At 32.6% G+C, this 25,634-nt stretch overlaps 1 protein-coding gene across 2 annotated transcripts in view; it reads right to left on the bottom strand.

Annotated features, from left to right (window-relative positions):
• The window catches only part of LOC139501823 (E3 ubiquitin-protein ligase MIB2-like), a 43,647-nt gene extending 25,485 nt beyond the window's left edge, over nucleotides 1–18,162 (bottom strand). The window contains exons 1-10 of one of the 2 annotated variants that reach the window (XM_071291038.1): nucleotides 18,042–18,162; nucleotides 14,815–15,031; nucleotides 13,991–14,174; nucleotides 12,573–12,679; nucleotides 10,493–10,663; nucleotides 9,820–9,941; nucleotides 8,163–8,273; nucleotides 7,824–7,922; nucleotides 6,152–6,431; nucleotides 3,922–3,969 (exon numbers count right to left, since the gene is read on the bottom strand). In XM_071291038.1, coding sequence (XP_071147139.1) covers nucleotides 3,922–3,969; nucleotides 6,152–6,431; nucleotides 7,824–7,922; nucleotides 8,163–8,273; nucleotides 9,820–9,941; nucleotides 10,493–10,663; nucleotides 12,573–12,679; nucleotides 13,991–14,174; nucleotides 14,815–15,022 — 1,330 coding nt within the window. In that variant the 5' untranslated portion in view covers nucleotides 15,023–15,031; nucleotides 18,042–18,162. Of the gene's footprint in view, nucleotides 1–3,921; nucleotides 3,970–6,151; nucleotides 6,432–7,823; nucleotides 7,923–8,162; nucleotides 8,274–9,819; nucleotides 9,942–10,492; nucleotides 10,664–12,572; nucleotides 12,680–13,990; nucleotides 14,175–14,814; nucleotides 15,032–17,731; nucleotides 17,867–18,041 lie in introns of those variants that run through there. The other variant, XM_071291040.1, reaches the window with a different exon arrangement.
• Nucleotides 18,163–25,634: the final 7,472 nt, after the last annotated feature.

Here is a 25,634-nt window from a genome sequence, read left to right as displayed (position 1 = left end):
GAATCTGCAATTGAAGATTTAGATACTGAGACTTTCACTTGGAGATGAATTTAGTGCTATCTTTTTTAAGTTCTTAATATTCATTGGAGTATTTAACATTGAAGACTGTCTTTTATACTTGTGTCTTTATTTGCCTTGACTACATCTGCCTTGAAGTACTATCTTTATCAGCTGTAGATTTACATTCTATGTCTTTCATTCAGAGACATGGCACTTTATTTTTTCATATACATGAGTTTTTGAAAAATACTAGATCTGTTAGTTAGTTTACCTAATGAGGTGATCAAAGGTTTTGATAAACCAAAACTTTGTGTTGATTAAGACAATGATTTATCATGTTTTGTGTACAAAATAGGTGAGAGAATTCATCTAAGTCTTTTCGTAAAGTTTAGATAGTTAGAGAGAGTTCTAATTTTATCCGAGGTTTTAAGGTTAACTCATTTAGAGGAACCTCTTCATAAGTGCATTTAGCTTCAGGATGTTCTATTAAGGACATTATGGCAACAGTTTTGTCTGGACATATGGTAAAACTTTTTACAAGTTCTATAACAGGAAAGTAAAGAATATCAGTACTAAAACACTTTTCTTCAGTTGTAGTTACTGGATGATCTTGTGATTTTTATCCTTTATTAAATGTTGGCATTTATATAAAAATTGTTTTTAGTTTGTGTCTACACTTTAAACAAGCTAATTCATTACTTGAGACCGAAGGCGAAATATGAATAAGAATGTTCCTTCATCCAAGCATATCTTGGATGTGCAGGATGAAGGTCATTCTTAGAATATGAGCCTGAGGCTCGAAAGTAATTAATTCCCACCCTAGGGATTATCAGTCAGACCCACCCTTTTCCACTGGGTTTTATATTTGGTCGACACAAACTTGCTTTAAATTATGACAAGTTATTATGGAACATGTGCTTATATACTAGGGTCAAGGTCACTGGCCAGCCTATAGGTGGGTATAGTTTGTTTCTTTAAACAGAGATATTATATGTAAGCTTCACCCCTCATAGAGAAGTTAAGCTAATTCATTACTTTCGAGCCTCAGGCTCATATTCTAAGAATGACCTTCATCCTGCACATCCAAGATATGCTTGGATGAAGGAACATTATCCTTGATGTGGATGTCCGATATTCATGTAGTTTTTATTTTTATCAATTGATTGCAAGTTTCCAAAAAAGGCTAGAGAAAATTTCTCAATATTTGATTACAAGAATTAAAATCAAGTAATATGATAATGTGAAACTAGGAAACTGCAGATATTTTATACTGTGCATTAGTTTGAAAAACATGATTCATATAAAATTCCAAAGTCTATTTAAAAGTGAAAGTTGGAATTCATTTTCCAAATAAATACTAAATCATGTTCCAATTCTCTACAAGAAGTAAAATTCTAAGTTTAATTCTACAAACTTACTAGCAGTCTCCATTGATTATCCAAAATACCAGGACCAGAAAACTTTTCAGTTTCTTAAAACCTGGACAAACCAACAAGGAAGTTTGTTCTATAAATAGAACATAATCAATGGAATTTTTAGTGTCTATTTATAATCTTAGATGAATGTTATGTATATGAAAAGTTTAAATAGCTTCTTTTGATTTATTTGCACTAATTTAGCATTTATTTTGAACTTTTACTTGGAAACATTCAAAAAGTAACTTAATTTTCTGACCAGACATAAGGAAATAGAAATGTACTTAAACTAAAGTATTTACATACAGGGAAACAGAAAGTAGAAATTCACAAGTATAGATTGTCAGCTATTTTCATATGTACTTTTCAGAACAAAAAGTTGAAAATTATGTTTCCTCACATGAAAATTAAGAGATATGCATAAGTGCATCGAACTAAGAAATGTCCTGAACATTCATGAAGTATTTGCCACTGGACCTTAGACATTATTATCAACAACCAATCAAACTATTTAGGAAAGAACTTTATTGAATTATGAAAATTAAATCGTGGACAAGTGATAAATTTAATTCAAAGGATTGTAATCTAAAATGGACAAATATTTAAACATTTAACAAAACAATTATTTTCTTTTTTTAATTTAATTCCAATATAGTTATGTAATTTACCAATACAATTATGCTATGAGAGAAGTATTTGGATTTGAATCGCAACTTGCCACCCTGCTCCTATCCCCCAAAAGAAAACAGCATTAAAAACTGAGGAGAAAGTAAATTACAATAGAAAAAGATTAAAAAAGGGATAAAATTCACTTGCTTTGAAATTGTAATTTAGGTGGGTATAGTCTGGAAAGTTGGGAGATGAACAAAAACAAACACAAAGCTGGGAAGGGTTGGGGGAGGGGGTGTATAGGTAATATGTCCAATCTTTTCGCTAATAATTCAATCGTTTTTGCCAAATCAAAAATTTCAAAATTATGGTAAAGTTTCTGTCAACTGGACAAAAGATTAGTTTAGCAAATTGAAGATTCTCCTTTATGAGATTTTGTGTTTGTTTTCTGACAACACCAAAAAGAAGATGTGGTATAAATGCCAATGATACAGCTCCCCACAAGAGACACACATGACATAGAAATTAACAACTATAGGTCACTGTACGGTCTTAAACAATGACAAAAGCCCATAACACATAGTCAGGTATAAAAGGCCCCAAGATGACAATGTAAAACAATTCAAACGAGAAAACTTAAACGCCTTATTTATGTACAAAAAAAGGATTTTCCGTTTGCAGGAAAAGACCTCATGTCAGTAACCTTTATGTTGTGATCCAGTGAAAATAAGTGTATACCAGTGAACTTTAAAACTGTTAGGGAGCCTCCAAATTTTATTCAAATGTAATCATTGACCCGAATAAAAGTTTGATTTTATGAATTAATGCGCAATTCTAAAACGTGAATAAAAGGATTTTAAGGACTATTGTAATGAAACAGCACCCCACCAAACCAAACAAAATAAACAAATAAAATTGAGAATGGTAATGGGGAATGTGTAAAAGAGACAACAACACCTTTGTAACCTCAACACCATCTAGAGGTCAACATATGGTATGAAATAATACACGAGTGTGTACAGTACATGAACCTTTATGTCAAGTTCTTAATTAATTGCCGAGTCTTTAATTTTAAAAGCCTTAAAATTTATCAACAGTCCGTAATAACTTCTCTTGAGATGTTTCTCACTTAGACCACAAACAAAGAGATGTATTTATGATTCACATGGTTTTATTTCCGAAAACAATATGACCAATTTATAGGTAGCTCTTTACAAGCAATAGTTATACATCTGAACAAATGTAGCCGGTAATTTGCAGAGATAATCGAAGTTGTCTGCCAGAGACGTCCTGCACTTTAGTGCCAACGTTGAGGTTACAAAGGGGGGACTCAATTTTTTATGACAAATTGCATTTATCATGGAATCAAGAACGGTTACGTATATTTTTTATTCAAGATTTGGAGAAAGCATGACAAAATGCAGTTAATGCAAAAAAATAATAAAAACGACATTTTCAGAAACACTTTATTTCCATTTATTTTTAGGTTAAAAAAAATACCACTTTGAGCATCTGGTCCGCAATATGTCAAGCAAGGCTTGAATAATAGTATAGTCATTCGTGTAGGGATATATTTTTTTCCATAATGTCATTTATCACAACTTCAGATTGAACCTGATCTTATTAATTTAGGACAAAGAATATCTGCTCCAAAAATTTTATAATATCTGCTAACTTTTTTACAAAATTGCACAAATCCCCAATTTTCAGCCTCAATTTTTGGAAAACAAGCATGGTGACCTATGTTTTATTTTGTGTTTTATTTTATAACTTGCCAAGGTCTACAACATATTTCAAAATTATAAAAATGACATTATATCGAGAAAGTGTAGCAGATGCCCATAATGAAAAAAATTAACTGATGTAAGGGGAGGTAATTCAAGTTAAACTTTCTTACTGTTAACTTTAGGTACATGTTCCTCTTCACTTGACATACAATCATCATCTGTAAATATAAATATTGATTGTTGTTTGCTTAACATTCAGTTACAAATATTTCATGCTTATATAGGACAAGATGATGCTTCCTTGTTTGCTTTTGATACAGGTAGGAAAGAGACATTTACACACATTTTACATGCCTATGGCCCATAAGGTATCGTCCCCTGGTGTCAGCTGCCTTTAGGAAACCATAATGCTTTCCTATTTGCTGCTGACACAGGATGAGTCATGGACATGTTTAATTTCTACTTTCTTTTTGGCTAATTATTATATATTTAATTGATCCAACTTTTTGTGTACTATACATATGTGGATATCTATTTTTCTTTTTTTTTTCTTTTTGGGCTGCTTGTTTGTTATCTATATCAACCACACTTGTAATAAAATGCATTAGTATTAAAAAAAACCAACATACTATAGATTCTTTATCTGCGTATTCTTTAAGAACTTAAATAGTTCTCGTTTAACTTTTTTTTTTTTTTTTTATCTCATTGTTTGTATTGTATTATGAAAAAAATTATTGATGTTTTAATGTTTATGCCCTTTGGGGCCCATAATTGGAAATAAAAATATCTTATCTTATCTTATCTTATCTTATCTGTATATCAAAGCATAAAAAAAACAAGAACTAAAGGTAGCTGACTATATCTACTGTTGAGGAATATTATAATAAGAGAGATTCTTGGTGTTCCTGGAATGTCAAAAACTAGTCCATCTTCCATTCTTTCAATATAAGTAGATTCAGAATAATCATGTAAAAATTCCTATATTTGTCTAAAGGCTGACTTCTAGTTCATGTAAAAAAATAAATTTTAAAATCTATTTTTTTTTTATGATTGGTATAGCAAGGATTTGTATAGTAAGAAACTGGATCACCTCCCAATTTAGGCCTGGTAAATTGCGATTCATCTGAGAACCACATTGATGTTTAAAGACAGAAAAGTATCACAATTCCCTTATTTAGCGGTTTGAGCTTTCTTCAATACACTTTATCACCAATGTTTTACGTTTGTAAACATGTTTGAACATTAATCTAGGCCAATTGAAGAACTTTATTCATTTTTCCCAAGCCACCCCCATTTTCGCTCCAGAACGCCATTTTTGTTGTAATCAACTCGAAGAAACGTAAAAAAATAGGAAAACTAATGCATCAATCACTACGAAATTTACTCAATACACGAAGAAATCATATATCTATCAGAAAATATAAATTTTACCACTCATCTCCGTTTTTTGAGGAAGAAGTATAAAAATAGAAAATGATGATAGGACCGCCCAATAGGCGGGATAGGGTGAGGTCACTTCGGTCAATATGCAAATTAATTCTATGGAGCCGTGTATTCTTACTGCGATCGTAAAAGTTATTCATAACACCAGAACCATTTTAAACTTCTTATTTCAGGCATAATATTTGATAAATATAGATTGTAGATACTTACATATCGATGTCTATTTGTTTAGGTGATGCAAATGTCAGCCATTAATCAGAGCTAGTTTAGCATTTTCCAGATGCATCACGGGTAATCTCACAAAATCTCGCGCCGCAGAAGATATTATACTACAGTCTATGCAAAAGCCCACGAGATTCCAATCCTTCTTACTATACAAATCCTTGGGTATAGTTTTCAACTTTTTAACAGGTAGCAGAAAGTCAAAAAACTATATATAGTGGAAGTTTTCTAACTTGTGATAATCAACCTAAATTATCTAGTAAAACTAATGAAAAGCTTTCAGTGTTAAAATATATAGGTTGGTCATGACTTTAAAGATCCAAGTAAACTTGTAGGAGAGGCAGTGACTCATCTATTATAAAATAAATCATACTACCCTCATGAAACAGAATTTCTGAATTTTAGTTGAATTTTGCTGAATAGGTTCTGGACCATAGCTGAATGCATGCTGAACAAAATTTTAGGATCTGAAAAAGTGCTGAAGCATTCTGTTATTTATCCCTTGTTTAAAACTTTGCTGTGATAAGTATATTAATTGATAAGACCACTGTTGAATACAAAAAAAGTTTACAGTAGAATATTGTTTTTTATATTAACAAATATGTTTAATGTGAAATTATAAACATTGATCATATTAAAAAGTCAGCATCTGATGTAGCATGTTTTCACACGCTTTTTAACATGTCATATTTTCTCATTGTTAGAGTTTGGCAAGTATGATTGATATCTACTTACCATCAGAATTGTCAAGAGAGTCTTCGTCAACACCAAATGGAGAAGCCTTCACTTCTGGTTGACGATATATAGTAGGTTTGTCTCTCAATGTTAATTTAATGGTGCCTTCGTCATCACTGTCTGAAGACAATAAGCCAGTCTGTTCCCTTGGTATCACACTGTCACCATCATCCTTGACCACACATGATGGACTGAAGACAAACTTCTTTTTCCCAGAGAAACTGACGGACAGATTACCCATAACATCAACACTATCAACAGTTCCAGTTTTACCAATCATCTAAACAGAATTATAATAAATCACTGAATTTATGACTTAACAATTTGCATTTATTATAGTTGTTTTATCAAAACTACATGGTATGATAATAGTTAAAAAGTTGTAAAAAGGTAATCATTTGAAATGAATTGTAAATAAAAGACAACAGAATTAGAAGATGTCTGATTTGGTATTATTATACAGTGTTCTCCCCAGGACCTTTTAGCTTCATGGTAATGTGATGCTATATTTCTGAATGTGATGCTATCTGAAGTGGTTTTCTTATAGAATGTGTTATGGATGTGATGCTATAATTTTTAGAAACAAGATGGTCATGATGGTATTTCAAAATTCCTTGTTTACCAAGATGCTATATGAAATATCTGGGGAGAACACTGTGGTAGTTTTTAGTGCTTTAACAACTATGAAGACCCCAAAAAAATTAGACAAAAATAAGTTTCAGTATTAAATTATGACATTTATTTTGGTAGAATTCTTGCTCTATATAATTCATAATATGCATCTCCACATCGTTGATTTTAATAGGATCATCTTTAAGGAAAGAAGTCTCCGCTGAAACCAGCACTGAGGGGTGTAACTTTTGATGCATGCTAAAGACTGCATTGTGACTTTATGATGAAGACCAGCAATGTAAGAGCTGTTCCTTTGCTTTTTGTTTAGTCATCTGAAGAGATCATGTTTCATTAATTGATACATCAAACCATTTTTTTTTTATCACAGTGATATGTGTTTTTGGAGCTTCGTAATGTAATCCTACATAATCACAGAAAGAACACTGCATTAAAACCAAATAATATTCGAAACTTTCACACACAGAAAAATATGCGGATATAAATTTCACAAAAAACTTAAAACTTTCTTCTTTCCTTATCTATAACTAAATCAAGTAATTATAAAAATATCAAAATTAAATTGTTGCAAAGTGGGCTCCAAAGGGCTAAACCCAAAATAAAGTATGTTCAAAAATAAGTTTACAGTATATCTAAGGAACATTGAATCTTGTAATTACCAAAAAGAATACAGTAGTAAAGCATTATGTTGCAGTAACATTAGTTTAAAGTGATATATTTCTTACATTAAATAATCAATTGTTATTGGGGCCAGATTTTTTTGTTGGAGGAAGTAACAGTGCCCATGGAGAAACACAACATTGATAGGAAAACTAACAATCGTAGTGAGGTACAGGGTTCAAACTGTGTTGACAGGTTTATTTATACAGTAGTTGACGACCTAGACCACACGACAACCAATTCCCAAAGTTTTATATTGTAAAAGATATTTCATTATTAAATGCAAATTAATTTTCAGATCTTCTTTATTGCATTTTATACTAGTTACTATAGTTAAAGCAATGATATCAAAAGAAAAGCAAACTTAAATAAGTGTACTCACATTTCTCATTGGTTCCTTCCACAGATATCTCTGACGTCTTATAAGGATACCTACATCAGCAAGAACCATAACTCTGTCTCCAACGACAGGAACTGACATCTACAAAAAGTACATCACTTAACATCCACATTAATCTTAAATGAATTCAAGAAGGTTAAGATTGCTTAATGTTTCCAGTCTGTTATAAAGTGATACAAAAGAAATCATATTACATTTACAATTTATTTCTTATAGTTCGGTATAACATTGCATTGGCTTATAAAACTGCACAGGACAAAAATCAAAATATAACATAACTATTTACATCTTATAAATTTGTTTTAAATCTATTTGCATTACCTTTGTCAAAACAGCAATATAGAGCAACCAGCTTCTAGAAACACTTTCATAATAAACTTCACACTGGTTTCTATTTGGTAAGTGCACAGCTTTTCCAGTCTCACCCATTATCTGTAATATGACATAGTCTCTTAAAATAACTACTTTTTCCAAACATTGAATAGCTTATGCCAAAAAAATAACATTAATAATATAACAAGAGTGCACACACTGAAATGTCTCGCCTTCTTTACTAATCATTGCTATTATGTTGATAGTTCTAAAAGCTTTATTACAACTGTCACATAAACTTAACATAAACCAAGAAAACTAAACATTGACCTTTGAACCATGAAAATGAGGTGAAGGTCAGATGAACCATGCCAGGCAGACATGTACAGCTAACAATTCTTCCATACAACAATATAGATGACCTATTGCTTATAGTTTAAAAAAAAACCAGACCAAAACACAAAAAACTTAACACTGAGCAATGAACCGTGAAAATGAGGTCAAGGTCAAATAAACCTGAGCAACTGACATATAGATCATAAAATATTTCTATACACAAAATATAGTTGACCTATTGCATATAGTATTAGAAAAACAGACCAAATCACAAAAACTTAACTTTAACCACTGATTCATGAAAATGAGGTCAAGGTCAGATAACACCTGCCAGTTGGACATGTACACCTTACAGTGCTTCCATTCACCAAATATACTAGACCTATTGCTTATAGTATCTGAGATATGGACAATGACCACCAAAACTTAACCTTGTTCACTGATCCATGAAATGAGGTCGAGGTCAAGTGAAAACTGTTGGATGGGCATGAGGACCTTGCAAGGTACGCACATACCAAATATATTAGCCTTTATCTTATAATAAGAGAGAATTTAACATTACAAAAAATCTTAACTTTTTTTTCAAGTATTCACTGAACCATGAAAATGAGGTCAAGGACATTGGACATGTGACTGACGGAAACTTTGTAACATGAGGCATCCATATACCAAGTATGAAGCATCCAAGTCTTCCACCTCCTAAAATATAAAGCTTTTAAGATGTTAGCTAACGCCACCAACGTAGCCACCGCCAGATCACTATCTCTATGTCGAGCTTTCTGCGACAAAAGTCACAGGCTCAACAAAAACCAACTTTTCAGAGGTAGAAGGGTTATAATTAAAATTATTTTATATGCCAGAAATGTTTTTTGTCTACAAAAGAATTGATCATCAGTGGGACTCAAATTTACAATTAAAAGAGAATAAAAAAAAGCATTGTGGATCAAAATTCAGAAAGGTTCTGCCATATGCAGCTCAAAATATCATAATAATTTTTTCCCTTTGAGTTTTGATCAAACTCTAGATTTTGAGATATGATATATTTGCTAAAAACTGCATTTTCCCCTATGATCTATTTCAAGCCACATTACGCATGTTTTTCTATAAATAAGTTTTGTTAACAACTTTTTCAGTAGTTTCAGTGAAGAAGATTGGTTTTAAAAAAACATAAATGTGATGGACCAAGGATGAATGAGGGATGATGGATGGCAGACATCAAGTGATTGCAATAGTTCACATGGCCTTGTAAGCTAAATAGAGCTATACTAAAAGAAGATTGTCTGGGGAAAAAATATTAAACCATCCTTAACTTTGTGGAAAATGTATTTACCTTTTCCATTTCCTCATTCCATCCTCCATTAAACTGCTGAAGTCCTTGAAATGTGTCAAAGTTCAGATCAACACAAACTTTGTCTCCAGGATTGATACAGGAATCAGGAGGTTGTGATAAATCTGAAATTGTTGAGCAAGTAGGAAAATGAATTATTCACAGCTTTAATTTTTCAACTTTTCTTAATTATCAATATTATATCTTTTTTCCTAATTATGTCTCGAAATTATAAATTACACATGTTCTTCAAAATTTAACCTGAAAAATTATAAAAGAGATGTAGTAATGACCCCTTAGGTAAGCATTATTTGCTTTGTATTTACAGTATTGGTCAAATTTTCAATAATTCTAAACAGTTTGTTTTTTTCATAATTTACTTTAGCTGCCACCCTAGAAGTAGTTTTATGTCTAGGAATTCAATATCATTGTTGGCAACTTTTGGTTACAGAAAATTTGATATAAAAAAAAATGCATAAAATCAAAGTATTTTGACAATAATATATATATAATGTGCTGACTTTAAGCTAAGAATGTGCTCTGATCATGAAAATTGTTAAACCTAGTATGTAGTAGGAACCAACCTGGTTGCTTTTGAAATTTTCTGATAAAGTTGAAATCCAAGGTCCAATAAAAGGAAAGAATTTTGCTCAAACCAAATACATTTATAGTTTACCTGCTGCTGGTATATGGTCAATATAAACATGTCCAACATGATGTGGTTCTACCAGTTTTATTTCTACTAAACCATCTTTACCAGTATTAACTGTGGTTATCTCCCCTGAAGGCCATGTGACCTTAGCTGTTCCACCTTCTTCTTGTATTATTTCTTCAATTCTTCCAATATCTGGAAACAAATTATCTGATCATAAACTTGAGGGTGAAATTGAAGTTCACATGAATACTGATTCAATGAGGTCGATTTATTCACTTGCAAGTGAGAAATTCATCATCACTGTTTCTTAGCTTATTTTGACAAAACTGAACCCTACTGGCTGCTAAAAGAGAATTATTATGTATCTCCTAGCTTGGTGCCCTTTAAGTATAAGAAAAGATAATAGGTCATCTATGCAATCAGTACACTCACAGGAAAAAACACAAAAATCAAAGAACAGCACTTTTATTGGTGTTTTTTTTTTCATCTCTGTATGCAGACTTGAGGGAAAATCATTAAATCAAATACCAAAGAAAATACTTTTTACCATACTCCACAACTAGAGGCTCTAAAGAGCCTGTGTCACTCACATTGGTCTATGTGAATATAAAACAAAGGAAGCAGATGTATTCATGACAAAATACTGTTTTGGTGATGGTGATGTGTTTGTACATCTTACTTTACTGAACATTTTTGCTGCTTACAATTATCTCTATCTATAATGAACTTGGCCCAGTAGTTTCAGTGGAAAATTTTAGTTAAAATTTACAAATTTTATGAAAATTGTTAAAAATTGACTATAAAAGACAATAACGTCTTAGGGGGTCAATTGACCATTTCCATCATGTTGACTTATTTGTAAATCTTACTTTGCTGAACATTATTGGTGTTTACAGTTTATCTTTATCTATAATAATATTCAAGATAATAACCAAAAACAGCAAAATTTCCTTAAAATTACCAATTCAGGGGCAGCAACCCAACAACGGGTTGTCCAATTCATCTGAAAAGATAGATCTTGACCTGATAAACAATTTTACCCCTTGTCAGATTTGCTCTAAATGCTTTTGTTTTTGAGTTAAGAGCCAAAAACTGCATTTTACCCCCTATGTTATATTTTGAGCAGTGGCGGCCATCTTGGTTGGATGGCCCGGTCAACGGGAACATTTTTTAAACAAGATACCCCAAAGATGATAGTGGCCAAGTTTGGATTAATTTGGCCCAGTTGTTTCAGAGGAGAAGATTTTTGTAAAAGATTACTAAGATTTACGAAAAATGGTTAAAAATTGACTATAAAGGGCAATAATGCCTAAAGGGGGCAACTGACCATTTCGGTCATGTTTGACTTATTTGTAGATCTTACTTTGCTGAACATTATTGCTGTTTACAGTTTATCTCTATCTATAATAATATTCAAGATAATAAACAAAAACAGCAAAATTTCCTTCAAATTACCAATTCAGGGGCAGCAACCCAACAAGTTTAGTTTAATATGGCCCTGTAGTTTCAGAGGAGAAGATTTTTTTAAAGTTAACGACGATGGATGACAGAGGACAGACGACAGACGACGGACGTAAAGTGATGGGAAAAGCTCACTTGGCCCTTTGGTCCAGGTGAGCTAAAAAAGGAACCAAGGAAATAAATGATTAATCGGTGTGTGAACAGAAAACTAAATGTTTGTGTTAGGAAACAAATTGCATATTCTTTAATTATTTTATCTGTTAAAAATGGAAATGCAATTAGCTTGGACTTTAAGAAAGAAAGGTCTAGAATTTTTGCCAATTTTAAGATTGCATAAAACCTGTCACCATTGCCTTAAAAATAACCAAAAAAACCTGCTTAACTATACCCCATCTGAACTAGCAATGCATTAAATATTCAATATCAAAGTGGAAGGTTCTTTTACGAACAATCAATATAAGATGATAATGCAAACTGGTGTAAACATCCAGATCACCATCACAACTTTTCCAACTCTGCACACCTGATTAATCTCCCTGCCCTCTTACCTCCTTGAACTAGGAAAAAGGATGTCATTTTGCTCTTAGTTGTAGATGTTTTAGTTTAGTTTTAGGTGTTTCAGTCTTATACTTAGTCTTACCATCGATATGAGATGATGTTGCAAATGGTGTAAGCATGACACTGGCACCAGGTCCAAATCCATACAACTTAGTTCTCTTGGATTTAACTCGTGGTAAAACAGGTATCCTGAAACATTAAACAACATCGGTCAAATGCAATCTATGATTTGCGGTGTCAACAATTTGAAGTTCTCAGTGTGTCTTTTTAAATCTCAGTGTGTAATCTAATAGACCACTTTCAAGTTTGTCCTTCACAAAAAAAAAACATGTCAATTATGCGCTCCAGTATGACTTCATTTATCAGATAGAGGGGATCGCCTGTATTCCTACACTATCAACATTCATCAACAGTTTTAGTGATCGTCAGTGTGCAGGATAAAGTAGAAATAATGTTTGTTCTGTATGTACTTAATCACAATTTCCTTAATGACAGCAGTACTGATGGCAAATTATGAAAATTCAATTTGACGAATAATTCTCTTGCAATATATCATCATAGTTTTCCAACCACTCGCTCAATATGGGAACAGAAATTGATGCCCCTATTAAAACGTACGAATGATGTACGTGCACTAAAACTGAAGCTTTTGACAGAAATGCATCGAACTTGAAAGTAACAAATGTCTATTAAAGGAGTTCCCTTAAAAAAAAATATGTATAAGCATTCAGAAAGTTAGTTTAAAAGGAGTAACAATCAAACCTTCCACAAAATTCTTCAAACACTTTACCAAAGAAAAGATTAAAAAAGTCCAAAATGTTAACACTACAATGTCTTTTAAAAATATTTAAAAATGAGTTATATCCCTTTTTACAGAAATAGATTAATTCATCAAAAATTGACTTCTTGAGAAAGGGATAATAACTGAACAACAAGAACACCTAAAATCATGACAATTGACTTGACCTTCATTTAGTCACATGAAACAACATGTCTAAATTTGAAAAAGCATTTTCAAATAAATGAACTAACACTGTTTGGCAGACGCCCGCTGTGTATTACCAATGTTATTTCAACTGATCTGGCGGAGCTTACGTTTTAATTTGCATAGGGACAGTCTATTTTAAGATGTGTGTGATAAGGATGATTGCTGTTATAATTATCATTGATTTCTAATCACTTATCAGTGTCACCAAACGAACTTACAACAACCATAACTGAACACTTCATTGATGAGTTTATCCCAAAACACCTATCAGTAGATGGACTGGTCAATGATAAGCGAACCGTTTTAACTCCGCCCAGTCAAGGGAAATAAATCAAGTAATACATATCCCCCAAATCAATAACCTATTTTTACTCCAAAAATCTGGTCAAAAACTGAAAATTTCTAAATAAATACTATAAAAATAAGAAGATGTGGTATTACTTGTGACAGTTAAATCCAATTGATGACATAGTTATGTTATTCCGTAAATATCACAAATATAAAATACATACACTTTAGAGATTCTGCTGCTGACACGTACAAATGGATGTGTTTTATCGTGTTCATCTGCCATGTAACATTTCATACACAAATCAAAGTCTTCACAATTCACACATTTAAATCTCAAGCCGATTATATTCTGCTTTGAATTATGACATACATCACAGTAAGCAAACTGTACAAATCCTTTAGAAACTGAAAAACAGTGACTAAATTTATACTAATACTATTTATAGGTAATTTTTACTAAATATTCTTCTTGGATATTTAGTGGTAAGTTTAACCGGTCTACTTGATGATATGCTGTACACCAAGTTTTATTGCTTAAGATTCATTTGAGTGTTAAAAAAAGTTTAAAAAGATTAATTGATGCTTTTAAACATCCAGCCACAAATATTGCATGCATAACACAGGAAGATAAAAGTTAAATGAAATATAAATTTACCATGTGTTGTTTTTCTTTGTTATATGTCCAATTTTGAAACTGTTAAGGTTTGATGTAGTTCAATTTAGTTTTCTTGCTAGCTTTAGATATAAGAAGATATGGTTTAAGTGCTAATGAGACAACTCTCCATCCAAGTCACAATTTGTAAAAGTAAACCATTATATGTAAAAGTACAGTCTTCAACACAAAGCATCGGCTTACACCAAACAGCAAGCTATAAAGGGCCCCAAAAGTAACTAGTGTAAAATCTATTTAAAAACAGTACTGGTAGATTTGATCAAACCATATTGCAGCTATCTTGTGGCAAGCAGAAATGCTAAATATTTTAGTCAACCAGAAGCTATACAGGGATATACTTGTTAAGATAATATTTTGAAGATTTAATACTACCTGTACTTTCTGTGTAAACAATCCTGAGATCTTGTTGATCTGACGTTGCTTTACAGTTAGACAATTGCCCATTATCCCACTGGACTGTACAGGTTTGGTCCTGTAGTGATACGTCTATAATGGTCCCTAAATGCCCTGGTCCTCCATCCTCGTGGATACTAAGGTCCCAATCTGGACCTCTTATCACTCGTATTCCTGTTTTTATCATTATAGAATACTGAAAATGTTCAAAACAAAGATTTAAAATTGAGAATGGAAATGGGGAATGTGCCAATGAGACAACAACCCGACCATAGAAAAAAACAACAGCAGAAGGTCACCAACAGGTCTTCAATGTAGCGAGAAATTCCCGCACACGGAGGCGTCCTTCAGCTGGCCCCTAAACAAATATATACTAGTTCAGTGATAATGAACGCCATACTAATTTCCAAATTGTACACAAGAAACAAAAATTAAAATAAGACAAGACTAACAAAGGCCAGAGGCTCCTGACTTGGGACAGGCGCAAAAATGGGGAGGGGTTAAACATGTTTGTGAGATCTCAACCCTCCCCCTATACCTCTAGCCAATGTAGAAAAGTAAACGCATAACAATACACACATTAAAATTCAGTTCAAGAGAAGTCTGAATCTGATGTCAGAAGATGTAACCAAAGAAAATAAACAAAATGACAATAATACATAAATAACAACAGACTACTAGCAGTTAACTGACATGCCAGCTCCAGACTTCAATTAAATTGACTGAAAGATTATGATTTCATCATATGAACATCAGGCACAATCCTTCCCGTTAGGGGTTTAGTATCATACCATCATAACATATATGAGAAGAACATAACCCGTGTCATGCCAACAACTGGTTTATCAATAAATGTGTTTAGTTCCGATGCAAAGACCCTATATGCTATAAGTGAATCAATATTAAAACCAAAATGCTTGTTTTTAATTGTTAACATATATGCTGAAAATAAATAGTTAATATAGAGTCAATACATGATTTAACTCTGCAATATTTCCCTGTAAATGTCCAAATTCAGAAACCTAATCAGTACCTTTATATTCTATTGGTTTTTCATGCTATAGCAACTAATGGTTATGGCAGATCCTTTATATTCTATTGGTTTTTCATGCTATAGCAACTAATGGTTATGGCAGATCCTTTATATTCTATTGGTTTTTCATGCTATAGCAACTAATGGTTATGGCAGATCTTTTATATTCTATTGGTTTTTCATGCTATAGCAACTAATGGTTATGGCAGATCTTTTATATTCTATTGGTTTTTCATGCTATAGCAACTAATGGTTATGGCAGATCTTTTATATTCTATTGGTTTTTCATGCTATAGCAACTAATGGTTATGGCAGATCTTTTATATTCTATTGGTTTTTCATGCTATAGCAACTAATGGTTATGGCAGATCTTTTATATTCTATTGGTTTTTCATGCTATAGCAACTAATGGTTATGGCAGATCTTTTATATTCTATTGGTTTTTCATGCTATAGCAACTAATGGTTATGGCAGATCTTTTATATTCTATTGGTTTTTCATGCTATAGCAACTAATGGTTATGGCAGATCTTTTATATTCTATTGGTTTTTCATGCTATAGCAACTAATGGTTATGGCAGATCTTTTATATTCTATTGGTTTTTCATGCTATAGCAACTAATGGTTATGGCAGATCTTTTATATTCTATTGGTTTTTCATGCTATAGCAACTAATGGTTATGGCAGATCTTTTATATTCTCTATTCTATTTTCCACAAGTTCATCAAACCAAATATAATAGGTGTGTGACTATATATATTTGTCCTGTATAACATGTGTTCCACCTGAAACAAAATGGTATATTACAAAAGTCTAAATGAGATTGGCTAAAATTATGTGCACATTGTGTTAACTTTCTACAAACATGACAAACAATTGGACAATGTTAAGATGAAACAGTCAAATCCTCATTATAGCTTGGTGATCTTGGTGATCAAGCTAGCAAAAATACACATAATTGTTAAGCTAGCTAAAACAATACCCTATATTGTGTGGGGTTAACATTAATGAGGCAGCAACCCAATATCTCAAAAACGACAAGACGTTAAGAGGACAACCATTCATCCTCATTCATTCTCATCAGACTGTTTAAGAAAAATTCTCAAGAGTAAAGAATCTTGTAACATCAGATAAAGATAGAACATAACATTACCACTTATCAAATTTGTAAATCAATAAATTGTTTTTGAAGATAAATAGAATCAGAAAGGACTCAAATACATCATGGTGAAATTGTCATACATTTCAGTAAAATTCTACTGTTCATTGAAATGCTTGTTCCCAAATTGCCTGCATTTATAAAACCACTTGAGAAACATATTCTTTTACTAACTATTTGAAAATCAAAGATTTCTAAAATAATTGATTTTATGATTTTAAGTTGATTTAAACCAATAAAAAGGACATTTTAGCCTTGAGTCCTTGACACTATTCTATTTGTACAGATACATATGGTTGTCCTCAAAACTCTATTGCTTATGTCATTCTGTCAATCAATTATAGATTCACTATAATTATTACATGATGAGAACATCTCAAGTAGGTTTCCAAACCTGTAGAAATATAAAGAAGACTCTCCACCAAAGACCAAATGACTAGAAGTAAGTGGCAGATCCAGGATGGGGTCAGTGGATTGGAACAACCCCCCCCCCCCCCCTTTTTGTGGATGATCAATGCATTTGAATGGGGAAATGTGGTTGGAACCCCCCTCCCCCTTTTATCATGGGTTGGGAACTTGGGACCCCCCTTTTTAAAAGGGCTGGGTCTTCCCCGGAGTTATATAGCAACTATAGGCAACTCTATGGCTTTAACAGTATAAGTAACACACCCAATCACATATAACAAGCTGGGTATAGTTTGGCACCTATATTGAGTTTTTAGGAACAAAAAAATGTAATAAGAATCAAGTTTTAGATTTTTCGCTATGCAATAGCTGCCATGCCATCAAACTTTCTATGTGCAGATATGTGACACTCAGAGATTGTGTTGCTTCCATCAAGTGATTATGACGAACTTGTTTCAATATCTGGAGAGAAAAAAACTTGTGCTACTTGACCTTTTCTGCATATATCTGTTCTTTCTTTAAATACTCGACTTTTTTAGTTATATTCTGAATGATTAATTAGGTTATTGCAAATATTTAAACTGCATATTAATTTATAAAACCGTTTTACCTGCGAACTGATTTTTCCACTCAAGTTTCTTTTTTAACTTTCACTTTACATTTAATTTAATTGGAAATTCCCTTTTTGATGGTTGCACTAAAGACCTAACTCTGGTATTCGTACAATGCAACATACATGCAATGCAATGTACAATATATTCCTCCCATTCTCAACTTTATTTCCTTCCGATTTTTTTCACATGAGGAGATATGTTACAAATTCCACGAATAAGTCAAAATGAAAATGCAATGTTGTTATGGTTATATATAGATGAAATTGAAGAAGAAAAGAAACCTAGAAATGTTTGCTTCATTTAGGGACCGGTCAATAATTATTAGGGGGTTGGGACCGGTGTAAAACGTAGTAGGACACACATTTATTTTTACATAATTTTTTTTATAGGACTTCTACTTTTTTTTAGTTTTTAGCACTGATAGGACAGCAATATTTTTACGGCATAGGTATGAATGTAGAAAATAGGCTATACAAATTTTATTAAAACACAATAAACAAGATTGATTGAAGAACAAACAAGTAACATCAATGGAAATACAATTTCAATTCTAGACATTCATGACATTAATATTATGTTTATAGAACAATCATAAAATGATTGTGAAAAGGTTGAAAAAAATATACATGCATAAAAAATAAACAATAACAAACAAAAACCATAATATTAACCATCATATTTAAAGTCATATGATATACTACCATCAGTGTGGTAGAAATTAACCATTATATTTAAAGTCATATGATATACTACCATCAGTGTGGTAGAAATTAACCAAATGCAAATAATTGAATAAAGATGGGAATCAATAAAATATGCATCTCTAAAAATAAAGAAAACTAGAAAATTGAGGGGAAAAAAACAAAGTCAAAAGACAGAAAAAAAAGATCTATTAAAAAAAGATACAATGTAATACAAAGTGTTCATAAACTATTGTAGTGTACTACTCTTTATGAGAGAAAATGAAAGTGAAATTGAAAAGGAATATTTTTTGCCTTCTTCAAGGAGGAGATCAGTTAAAATTTTCAGACAAATTCAATTACTTCTATAGTTGATCTATGTTAATTTGATAAAAAATGAAGTTAAATAAAATTGAGAATGGAAATAGGGAATGTGTCAAAGAAACGACAACCCGACCATAGAACAGACAACAGCAGAAGGTCACCAACAGGTATTCAATGCAGCGAGAAATTTCCTCACCCGGAGGCGTCCTTCAGCTGGCCCCTAAATGAATAAGTCTGTTCGATTTATTCATAGATTAGATAGTACATATACTTATTTAGTAGATATTTCATTTAGGACAGACACTTTTTTTGGTTTATTCAGAAGGTAGGACATAGATTTTTTTTAGGGGGAAATATGAATTGCACCGGTCCCGAACCCCCCCCCCCCCCCCCCCCCCCCCAATAAATATTGACCGGTCCCTTAATCAGTATTAATTTTATTGTATTACATGTCTACGATTTGATAAAGATGAAGTTTAAAAAAAGTTATGCAACATATTATATCCTTTAATAAAATTGAGAATGGAAATTACTTTCCGCTATATAGATGACGTTCTTTCACTAAACAATTCAAAATTTGGTGACTATGTGGAACGCATCTATCCCATCGAATTGGAGATAAAGGATACTACAGATACAGTTAAGTCGGCTTCATATCTTGACTTACATCTAGAAATTGACAATGAGGGTCGGTTGAAAACAAAACTTTACGTCAAAAGAGATGATTTCAGCTTTCCAATTGTGAACTTTCCATTTCTAAGTAGCAACATTCCAGCAGCACCTGCATACGGGATATATATCTCCCAATTGATACGATATTCCCGTGCTTGCATTTCCTATCATGATTTTCTTGATAGAGGGTTACTGCTCACAAGGAAGCTATTAAACCAAGAGTTCCAAATGGTGAAGTTGAAATCATCCCTTCGTAAATTTTACGAACGCCATCACGAGTTGGTTGACCGTTATGGAATAACCGTTTCACAAATGATATCGGATATGTTCCTTACGTCGTAACTACAATCCCCTTCCCTTTCATGAATGTGACCTACCGAATTAGACTATTTACCGGATTTGTAATCACATAAGCAACACGACGGCTGCCACATGTGGAGCAGGATCTGCTTACCCTTCTGGAGCACCTGAGATCACCCCTAGTTTTTGGTGGGGTTCGTGTTGTTTATTCTTTAGTTTTCTATGTTGTGTCATGTGTACTATTGTGTTTCTGTTTGTCTTTTTTCATTTTTAGCCATGGCGTTGTCAGTTTGTTTTAGATTTATGAGTTTGACTGTCCCTTTGGTATCTTTCGTCCCTCTTTTATATGTTATTAGCTGTTTTTTAAAGAAAGATAGTTTTGTGAAAGAACCTTGCTGTTTTCTTTTTAAATATCAGCACAATCAAAATTACAGTCTGTTGAGCACTGTGATATGTTTGAATCTGGGGAATTATAACTCTATATATAACGTTTCACTTCTAAGAGTCGATATAATATAGAAAATTTAATTTTGAGTCGGTATAGCCTAAAACATGCAAACATAATCTTTGGTGGTTTTTTTAGCGACGTAGATAAAAAAAAAAAAAAAAACGAAGCATTGTGCACATATAAGACTACAACTAAATAAACCGACTGTGTACACACCAAGACCAACAAAAACGTACAAATAGATTTGGAACAACTAGAAATCTGGCCGACAAGTGGGGGATGCGATTCAATGCAAAAAAAATCCTACGGTCTTATCCATGCACAAACAAAAAAAGCAGACAAATTCTATACTCTAAATAAGCACATGCTACAAGAGGTACACGTGAACCCATACTTAGGGCTCCAAATATCAAACGATCTGGAATGGAGTATTTGCATAAACAACATCATGGAATATGGCGCAACAATCAGGAGCCCATATATGAAAGGGGATATTGACAAACTGGAACGTATCCAAAACTGAGGCATACAATTCATTAAGAAAAATTACAGGAGTCGAGAAACAGGGTCAATATATATAACTAACATGAGACGCCAGCTTTGTGTTTTCTCATAAAGTACTGCATCTTTATATTGCACAATATTATTGAGAAAGTTGAATCGTTTTGACAGACATAAGGTTTTTTTTCGCGTTTTGAAAATACATCACTTAAAACTTTTCACAGATTTTGAAGTATAATTACAACTAATTACATTCAGGATCCGATCGCAGTTCTTCAACATCGTTAGGTATTCTTTCAAGATCATTTTTCTGGATATACCGAATGACAGGCTAATTGACAGCCGTGGTTAAATGCCTAATTAATGAGTAAAAAAAACACCTTGGGACAAAACAAGGAGACTTAACATATATAAAAAAAACTGGAGAAAAAACGAGTTTTTATCCCTTTAGGCAAACATTTATTGAAATGTTCTACATAAGGTCAAAAGTGAAAAACGAGTTCTTATTCGATTATGCAAACATATAGAAATGTTCTACATGTCTTATTTTTAAAAAAGTTTCTCGAATTTTGGAGAAAAAAAATACCGCTGTACACCCAACCTTCCCGCTTTAAATGATTTCAATTTAGCATTAAAATCATTAGGAAAAATCGTTAACCGGTTGGATGAGTCTTCTCGTACTTCCACTGTTCAATAGATCGATATTTTTCTTTAAAATAATGAAAATTTAGGCTAAGAAATAAAAAAAAAAAGTTCTGGTTTTACGATTGTTAAAAGTATCCTGAATGGTCGAAGTCGAACACTTGATGGGACAACCCGCTCTATTTGACCGGAAGCTTTTATAGGCATGAATACAAATTCTGAATTAGTCCCGACTTGGTACAGGCATTTTTTTAAACCTGGTTTTATAGCTAGCTAAACCTCTTACTTGGATGACAGTCGCAGAAAAATTCATTATATTGACAATAAAGTGTGAACAAAACACACATACATATTATGTTAAAATGTCAAAATAGGCGTACAGTCAACATCGTGCTTCTATATATATATCTTAATCACTTTAAAAACATGAGACAACTATAACACACACCTGAAGGGTCGAATCCAACCATTTAACAGGCGGTACCAACCCATGATGAAGGGGGGTTCCAACCATATGTCCCCATTCAAATGTATTGATCGTCCAAAAAAAAGGGTTCCAACCCCAGGAACACCCCCCCCCCCCCTTTTGTATCCAAAACTGCACATGTGTTATAGAAGTCTCGGATAAAAGTAAAGAATTTTTCAATATGAAAAAAACAAAATGGCATATAGACAATGCACATAAGCAAAAATGAAAGACACAAAAATGACCACAGCACAACACGTATTGGCGGGATGCATTAGTACGAGTCACACCAATAGGACATATCAGCACACATATATATAGTAAACAATTAAGGTTAATAATTTTCAAAGGCAAATAAAAAAAAACACCTATAACATATAATGTAGATGATAAACAACTTCAGTATACCTAGAATCTATACTCAAATTTATTCGTCCATTGTGTGTTTATTTGTGTCCGTGACTTCGTTTTTTTGATTGAGTTAAGGCATTCCATTGATATTTTTTAGTGTGTCTTTCTATATTGTGATGTTATACTACTGTTTCAGAAAAGGGAGAAGGTTTGGTACCATTTAAACGTTTAATCCCGCTGCAATGTTTTGCACCTGCATGTCATAAGTCAGGAATCTGATGTTCAGTGGTTGTCGTCTTTTTATGTGGTTCATAAGTGTTTCTCGTTTCTCGTTTATATATATATAGAAAAGACCGTTGGTTTTCCCGTTTGAATGGTTTTACACTAGTAATTTTTTGGGGCCCTTTATACCTTGCTGTTCGGCGTGAGCCTAGACTCCGTGTTGAAGACCGTACCTTGACCTCTAATGGTTTACTTTTATAAATTGTGACTTTGATGGAGAGTTGTCCCATTGGCACTCATACTACTGATCTTCCTATATCTATATCAAAGACCATCATGTAAAGTTGATGTATACGAACTGTTCATAATTACTATAGGTCTTGGTTTAATATTCCTATTAAGTTTTTTAGAACTAGGACGTCTCGTGCGACTTTTTTGACATAACCCTGGCACATTAACTTTCTACTCAGACACTGGTAGTCTACGTAGCATTGCAAGCTCTTGAATAATGAGTGAGATGGGAAATGTATATTCCATATGCATGTGAAGTTGGTATATTATTATGAGTGAGATGGGAAATGTATATTCCATATGCATGTGAAGTTGGTATATTATTATGAGTGAGATGGGAAATGTATATTCCATATGCATGTGAAGTTGGTATATTATTATGAGTGAGATGGGAAATGTATATTCCATATGCATGTGAAGTTGGTATATTATTATGAGTGAGATTGGAAATGTATATTCCATATGCATGTGAAGTTGGTATATTATTACGAGTGAGATGGGAAATGTATATTCCATATGCATGTGAAGTTGGTATATTATTATGAGTGAGATGGAAATGTATATTCCATATGCATGTGAAGTTGGTATATTATTATGAGTGAGATGGGAAATGTATATTCCTTATGCATGTGAAGTTGGTATATTATTATGAGTGAGATGGGAAATGTATATTCCTTATGCATGTGAAGTTGGTATATTATCACCAAGGTAGAGAAAACTGATAATTCAAATCTGAAATTGTCATAGATTCTGGTACTAAGATGACCGCTTATGTCAAATTTAATGTATAAAAATAGATATAGGAAGATGTGGTGTGAGTGCCAATGAGACAACTCTCCATACAAATAACAATTTAAAAAGTAAACCATTATAGGTTAAAGTACGGCCTTCAACACGGAGCTTTGGCTCACACCGAACAACAAGCTATAAAGGGCCCCAAAATTACTAGTGTAAAACCATTCAAACGGGAAAACCAACGGTCCAATCTATATAAACAAAACGAGAAACGAGAAACACGTATATATTACATAAACAAACGACAACTACTGTACATCAGATTCCTGACTTAGGACAGGTGCAAACATTTGCAGCGGGATTAAACGTTTTAATGGATCCAAACCTTCTCCCTTTTTCTGAAACAATAGCATAACATCACAACAAAGAAAAACATACGATAAAATATCAATTGGCAGACTTAACTCAATCAAAAAACGTATGATTAAACAATGAACGAATAAATTTGATCTGTGATATCTGAATACAAATGCACAGTTAATTAAATATTAGAGACAAACATTCATGACCAAAAAGCTAACAAACAAATTCAAACGCAGGACATGACTGCGAAATATTTAACCAATCAATGTTAACTTTAGAAAAAAACCGCCGGTTAGTCTAAAAGTGAAGCGAAGTCGTGTCTGTTAATTGTTTCTCATATACTCTTTAAAATTGAGTAATACATGCTTGTGTAAGAAATAAGCAATAATAGCAAGCAAATCTAAACAGTAAAAAGCTCGTTCATCGCACTATATATACATGCTAAACATATTGAGTCACTATACTATACAGCGCTCGAACAATCTTAGTTTTGACTTTATTCCCGATGTATTTTCTCGCCTAGCATGAACACACAGTGATAATTGTTTCGATCTAGTATAGATAGATATCGATACCGTTTCAATGTATCCATTCAAATAACAAACCCCGGGGCAATACTCTATATTCATGCTGTAGAGAAATGATAAATGCGTTTTTAAATCGCAAATTTGTCGTTTTTTGAGTGAGAACGGACACATATCTACACATTTGCATAATAAAATTTATATGTCTTTGGTATGAATAATGAAACATATTTTATATAATTATGAACCAAATTCGATAAAACATTGGTCAACAATGGAAAATCTACTGTTTGGAGCAAGCATGTTATTATCATGGTTGTATACACATCAATTAATAAAAGTATAAACTGATTTCTCGGATTGGCCTAAAAATAGGGACCTTTTTGAGATTGAAATAAAAACTGTCTTCTCTTATGTTAGCTTAACTTATAAAAAAATCAATAAACAAAATATGGAACCAAAAAATAGCCGGAAAGTAATGAAAAGAGAATAAACGACAAAAATAATAATAAAGAGCACATAAAACCATGAGATTAATTGAAAATCCTCCTGGGCCAAGAAACCCAAATGAGAGGGGTTAGGAGGGGTCCTGATCCCGAAATCCCGGACTTAAAAAAACGAATTCCCGAGGTCCCGAATTTAAATAAAGTAAATCCCGATGTCCCGAAATCCGAAAAAAACGATTCCCGGATCCCGAAAGGGTCAATCCCGAAATCCCGAGATTAAAAACACCCGATAAAGGTCCTATCCCCCCTCCCAAATGAACCCGCATCATATTCCAGGCCCTCTTTATTGTTCAAGTTTGCCTTTTATTTTTTCTATTTTGGCCCGATCATCATGATCGTATTTCCTATTCTTTTTTGTTGTTTATATTCTTATCTATTTTATTTTTTAATTTTTATTTATTTTTTTTTTGGGGGGGGGTCTCTTTTGTCTTTGTCACTGAAGGTTCGTCTTTTATAGATCGTTATAAAATTCGGTTTATATTTACTTTTCAGTCAAAAGATAATCCATCACCTTTGGACATTATAATCATGTGTGATATTATCTTCTGATATTTTTCATCTTTA

Source organism: Mytilus edulis, chromosome 13, assembly GCF_963676685.1.
Source record: "Mytilus edulis chromosome 13, xbMytEdul2.2, whole genome shotgun sequence".
Classification (NCBI taxonomy): domain Eukaryota; kingdom Metazoa; phylum Mollusca; class Bivalvia; order Mytilida; family Mytilidae; genus Mytilus; species Mytilus edulis.
The sequence above is the reverse complement of the archived record's forward strand: the minus strand, read 5'-3'. Positions and strand labels throughout refer to the sequence as shown.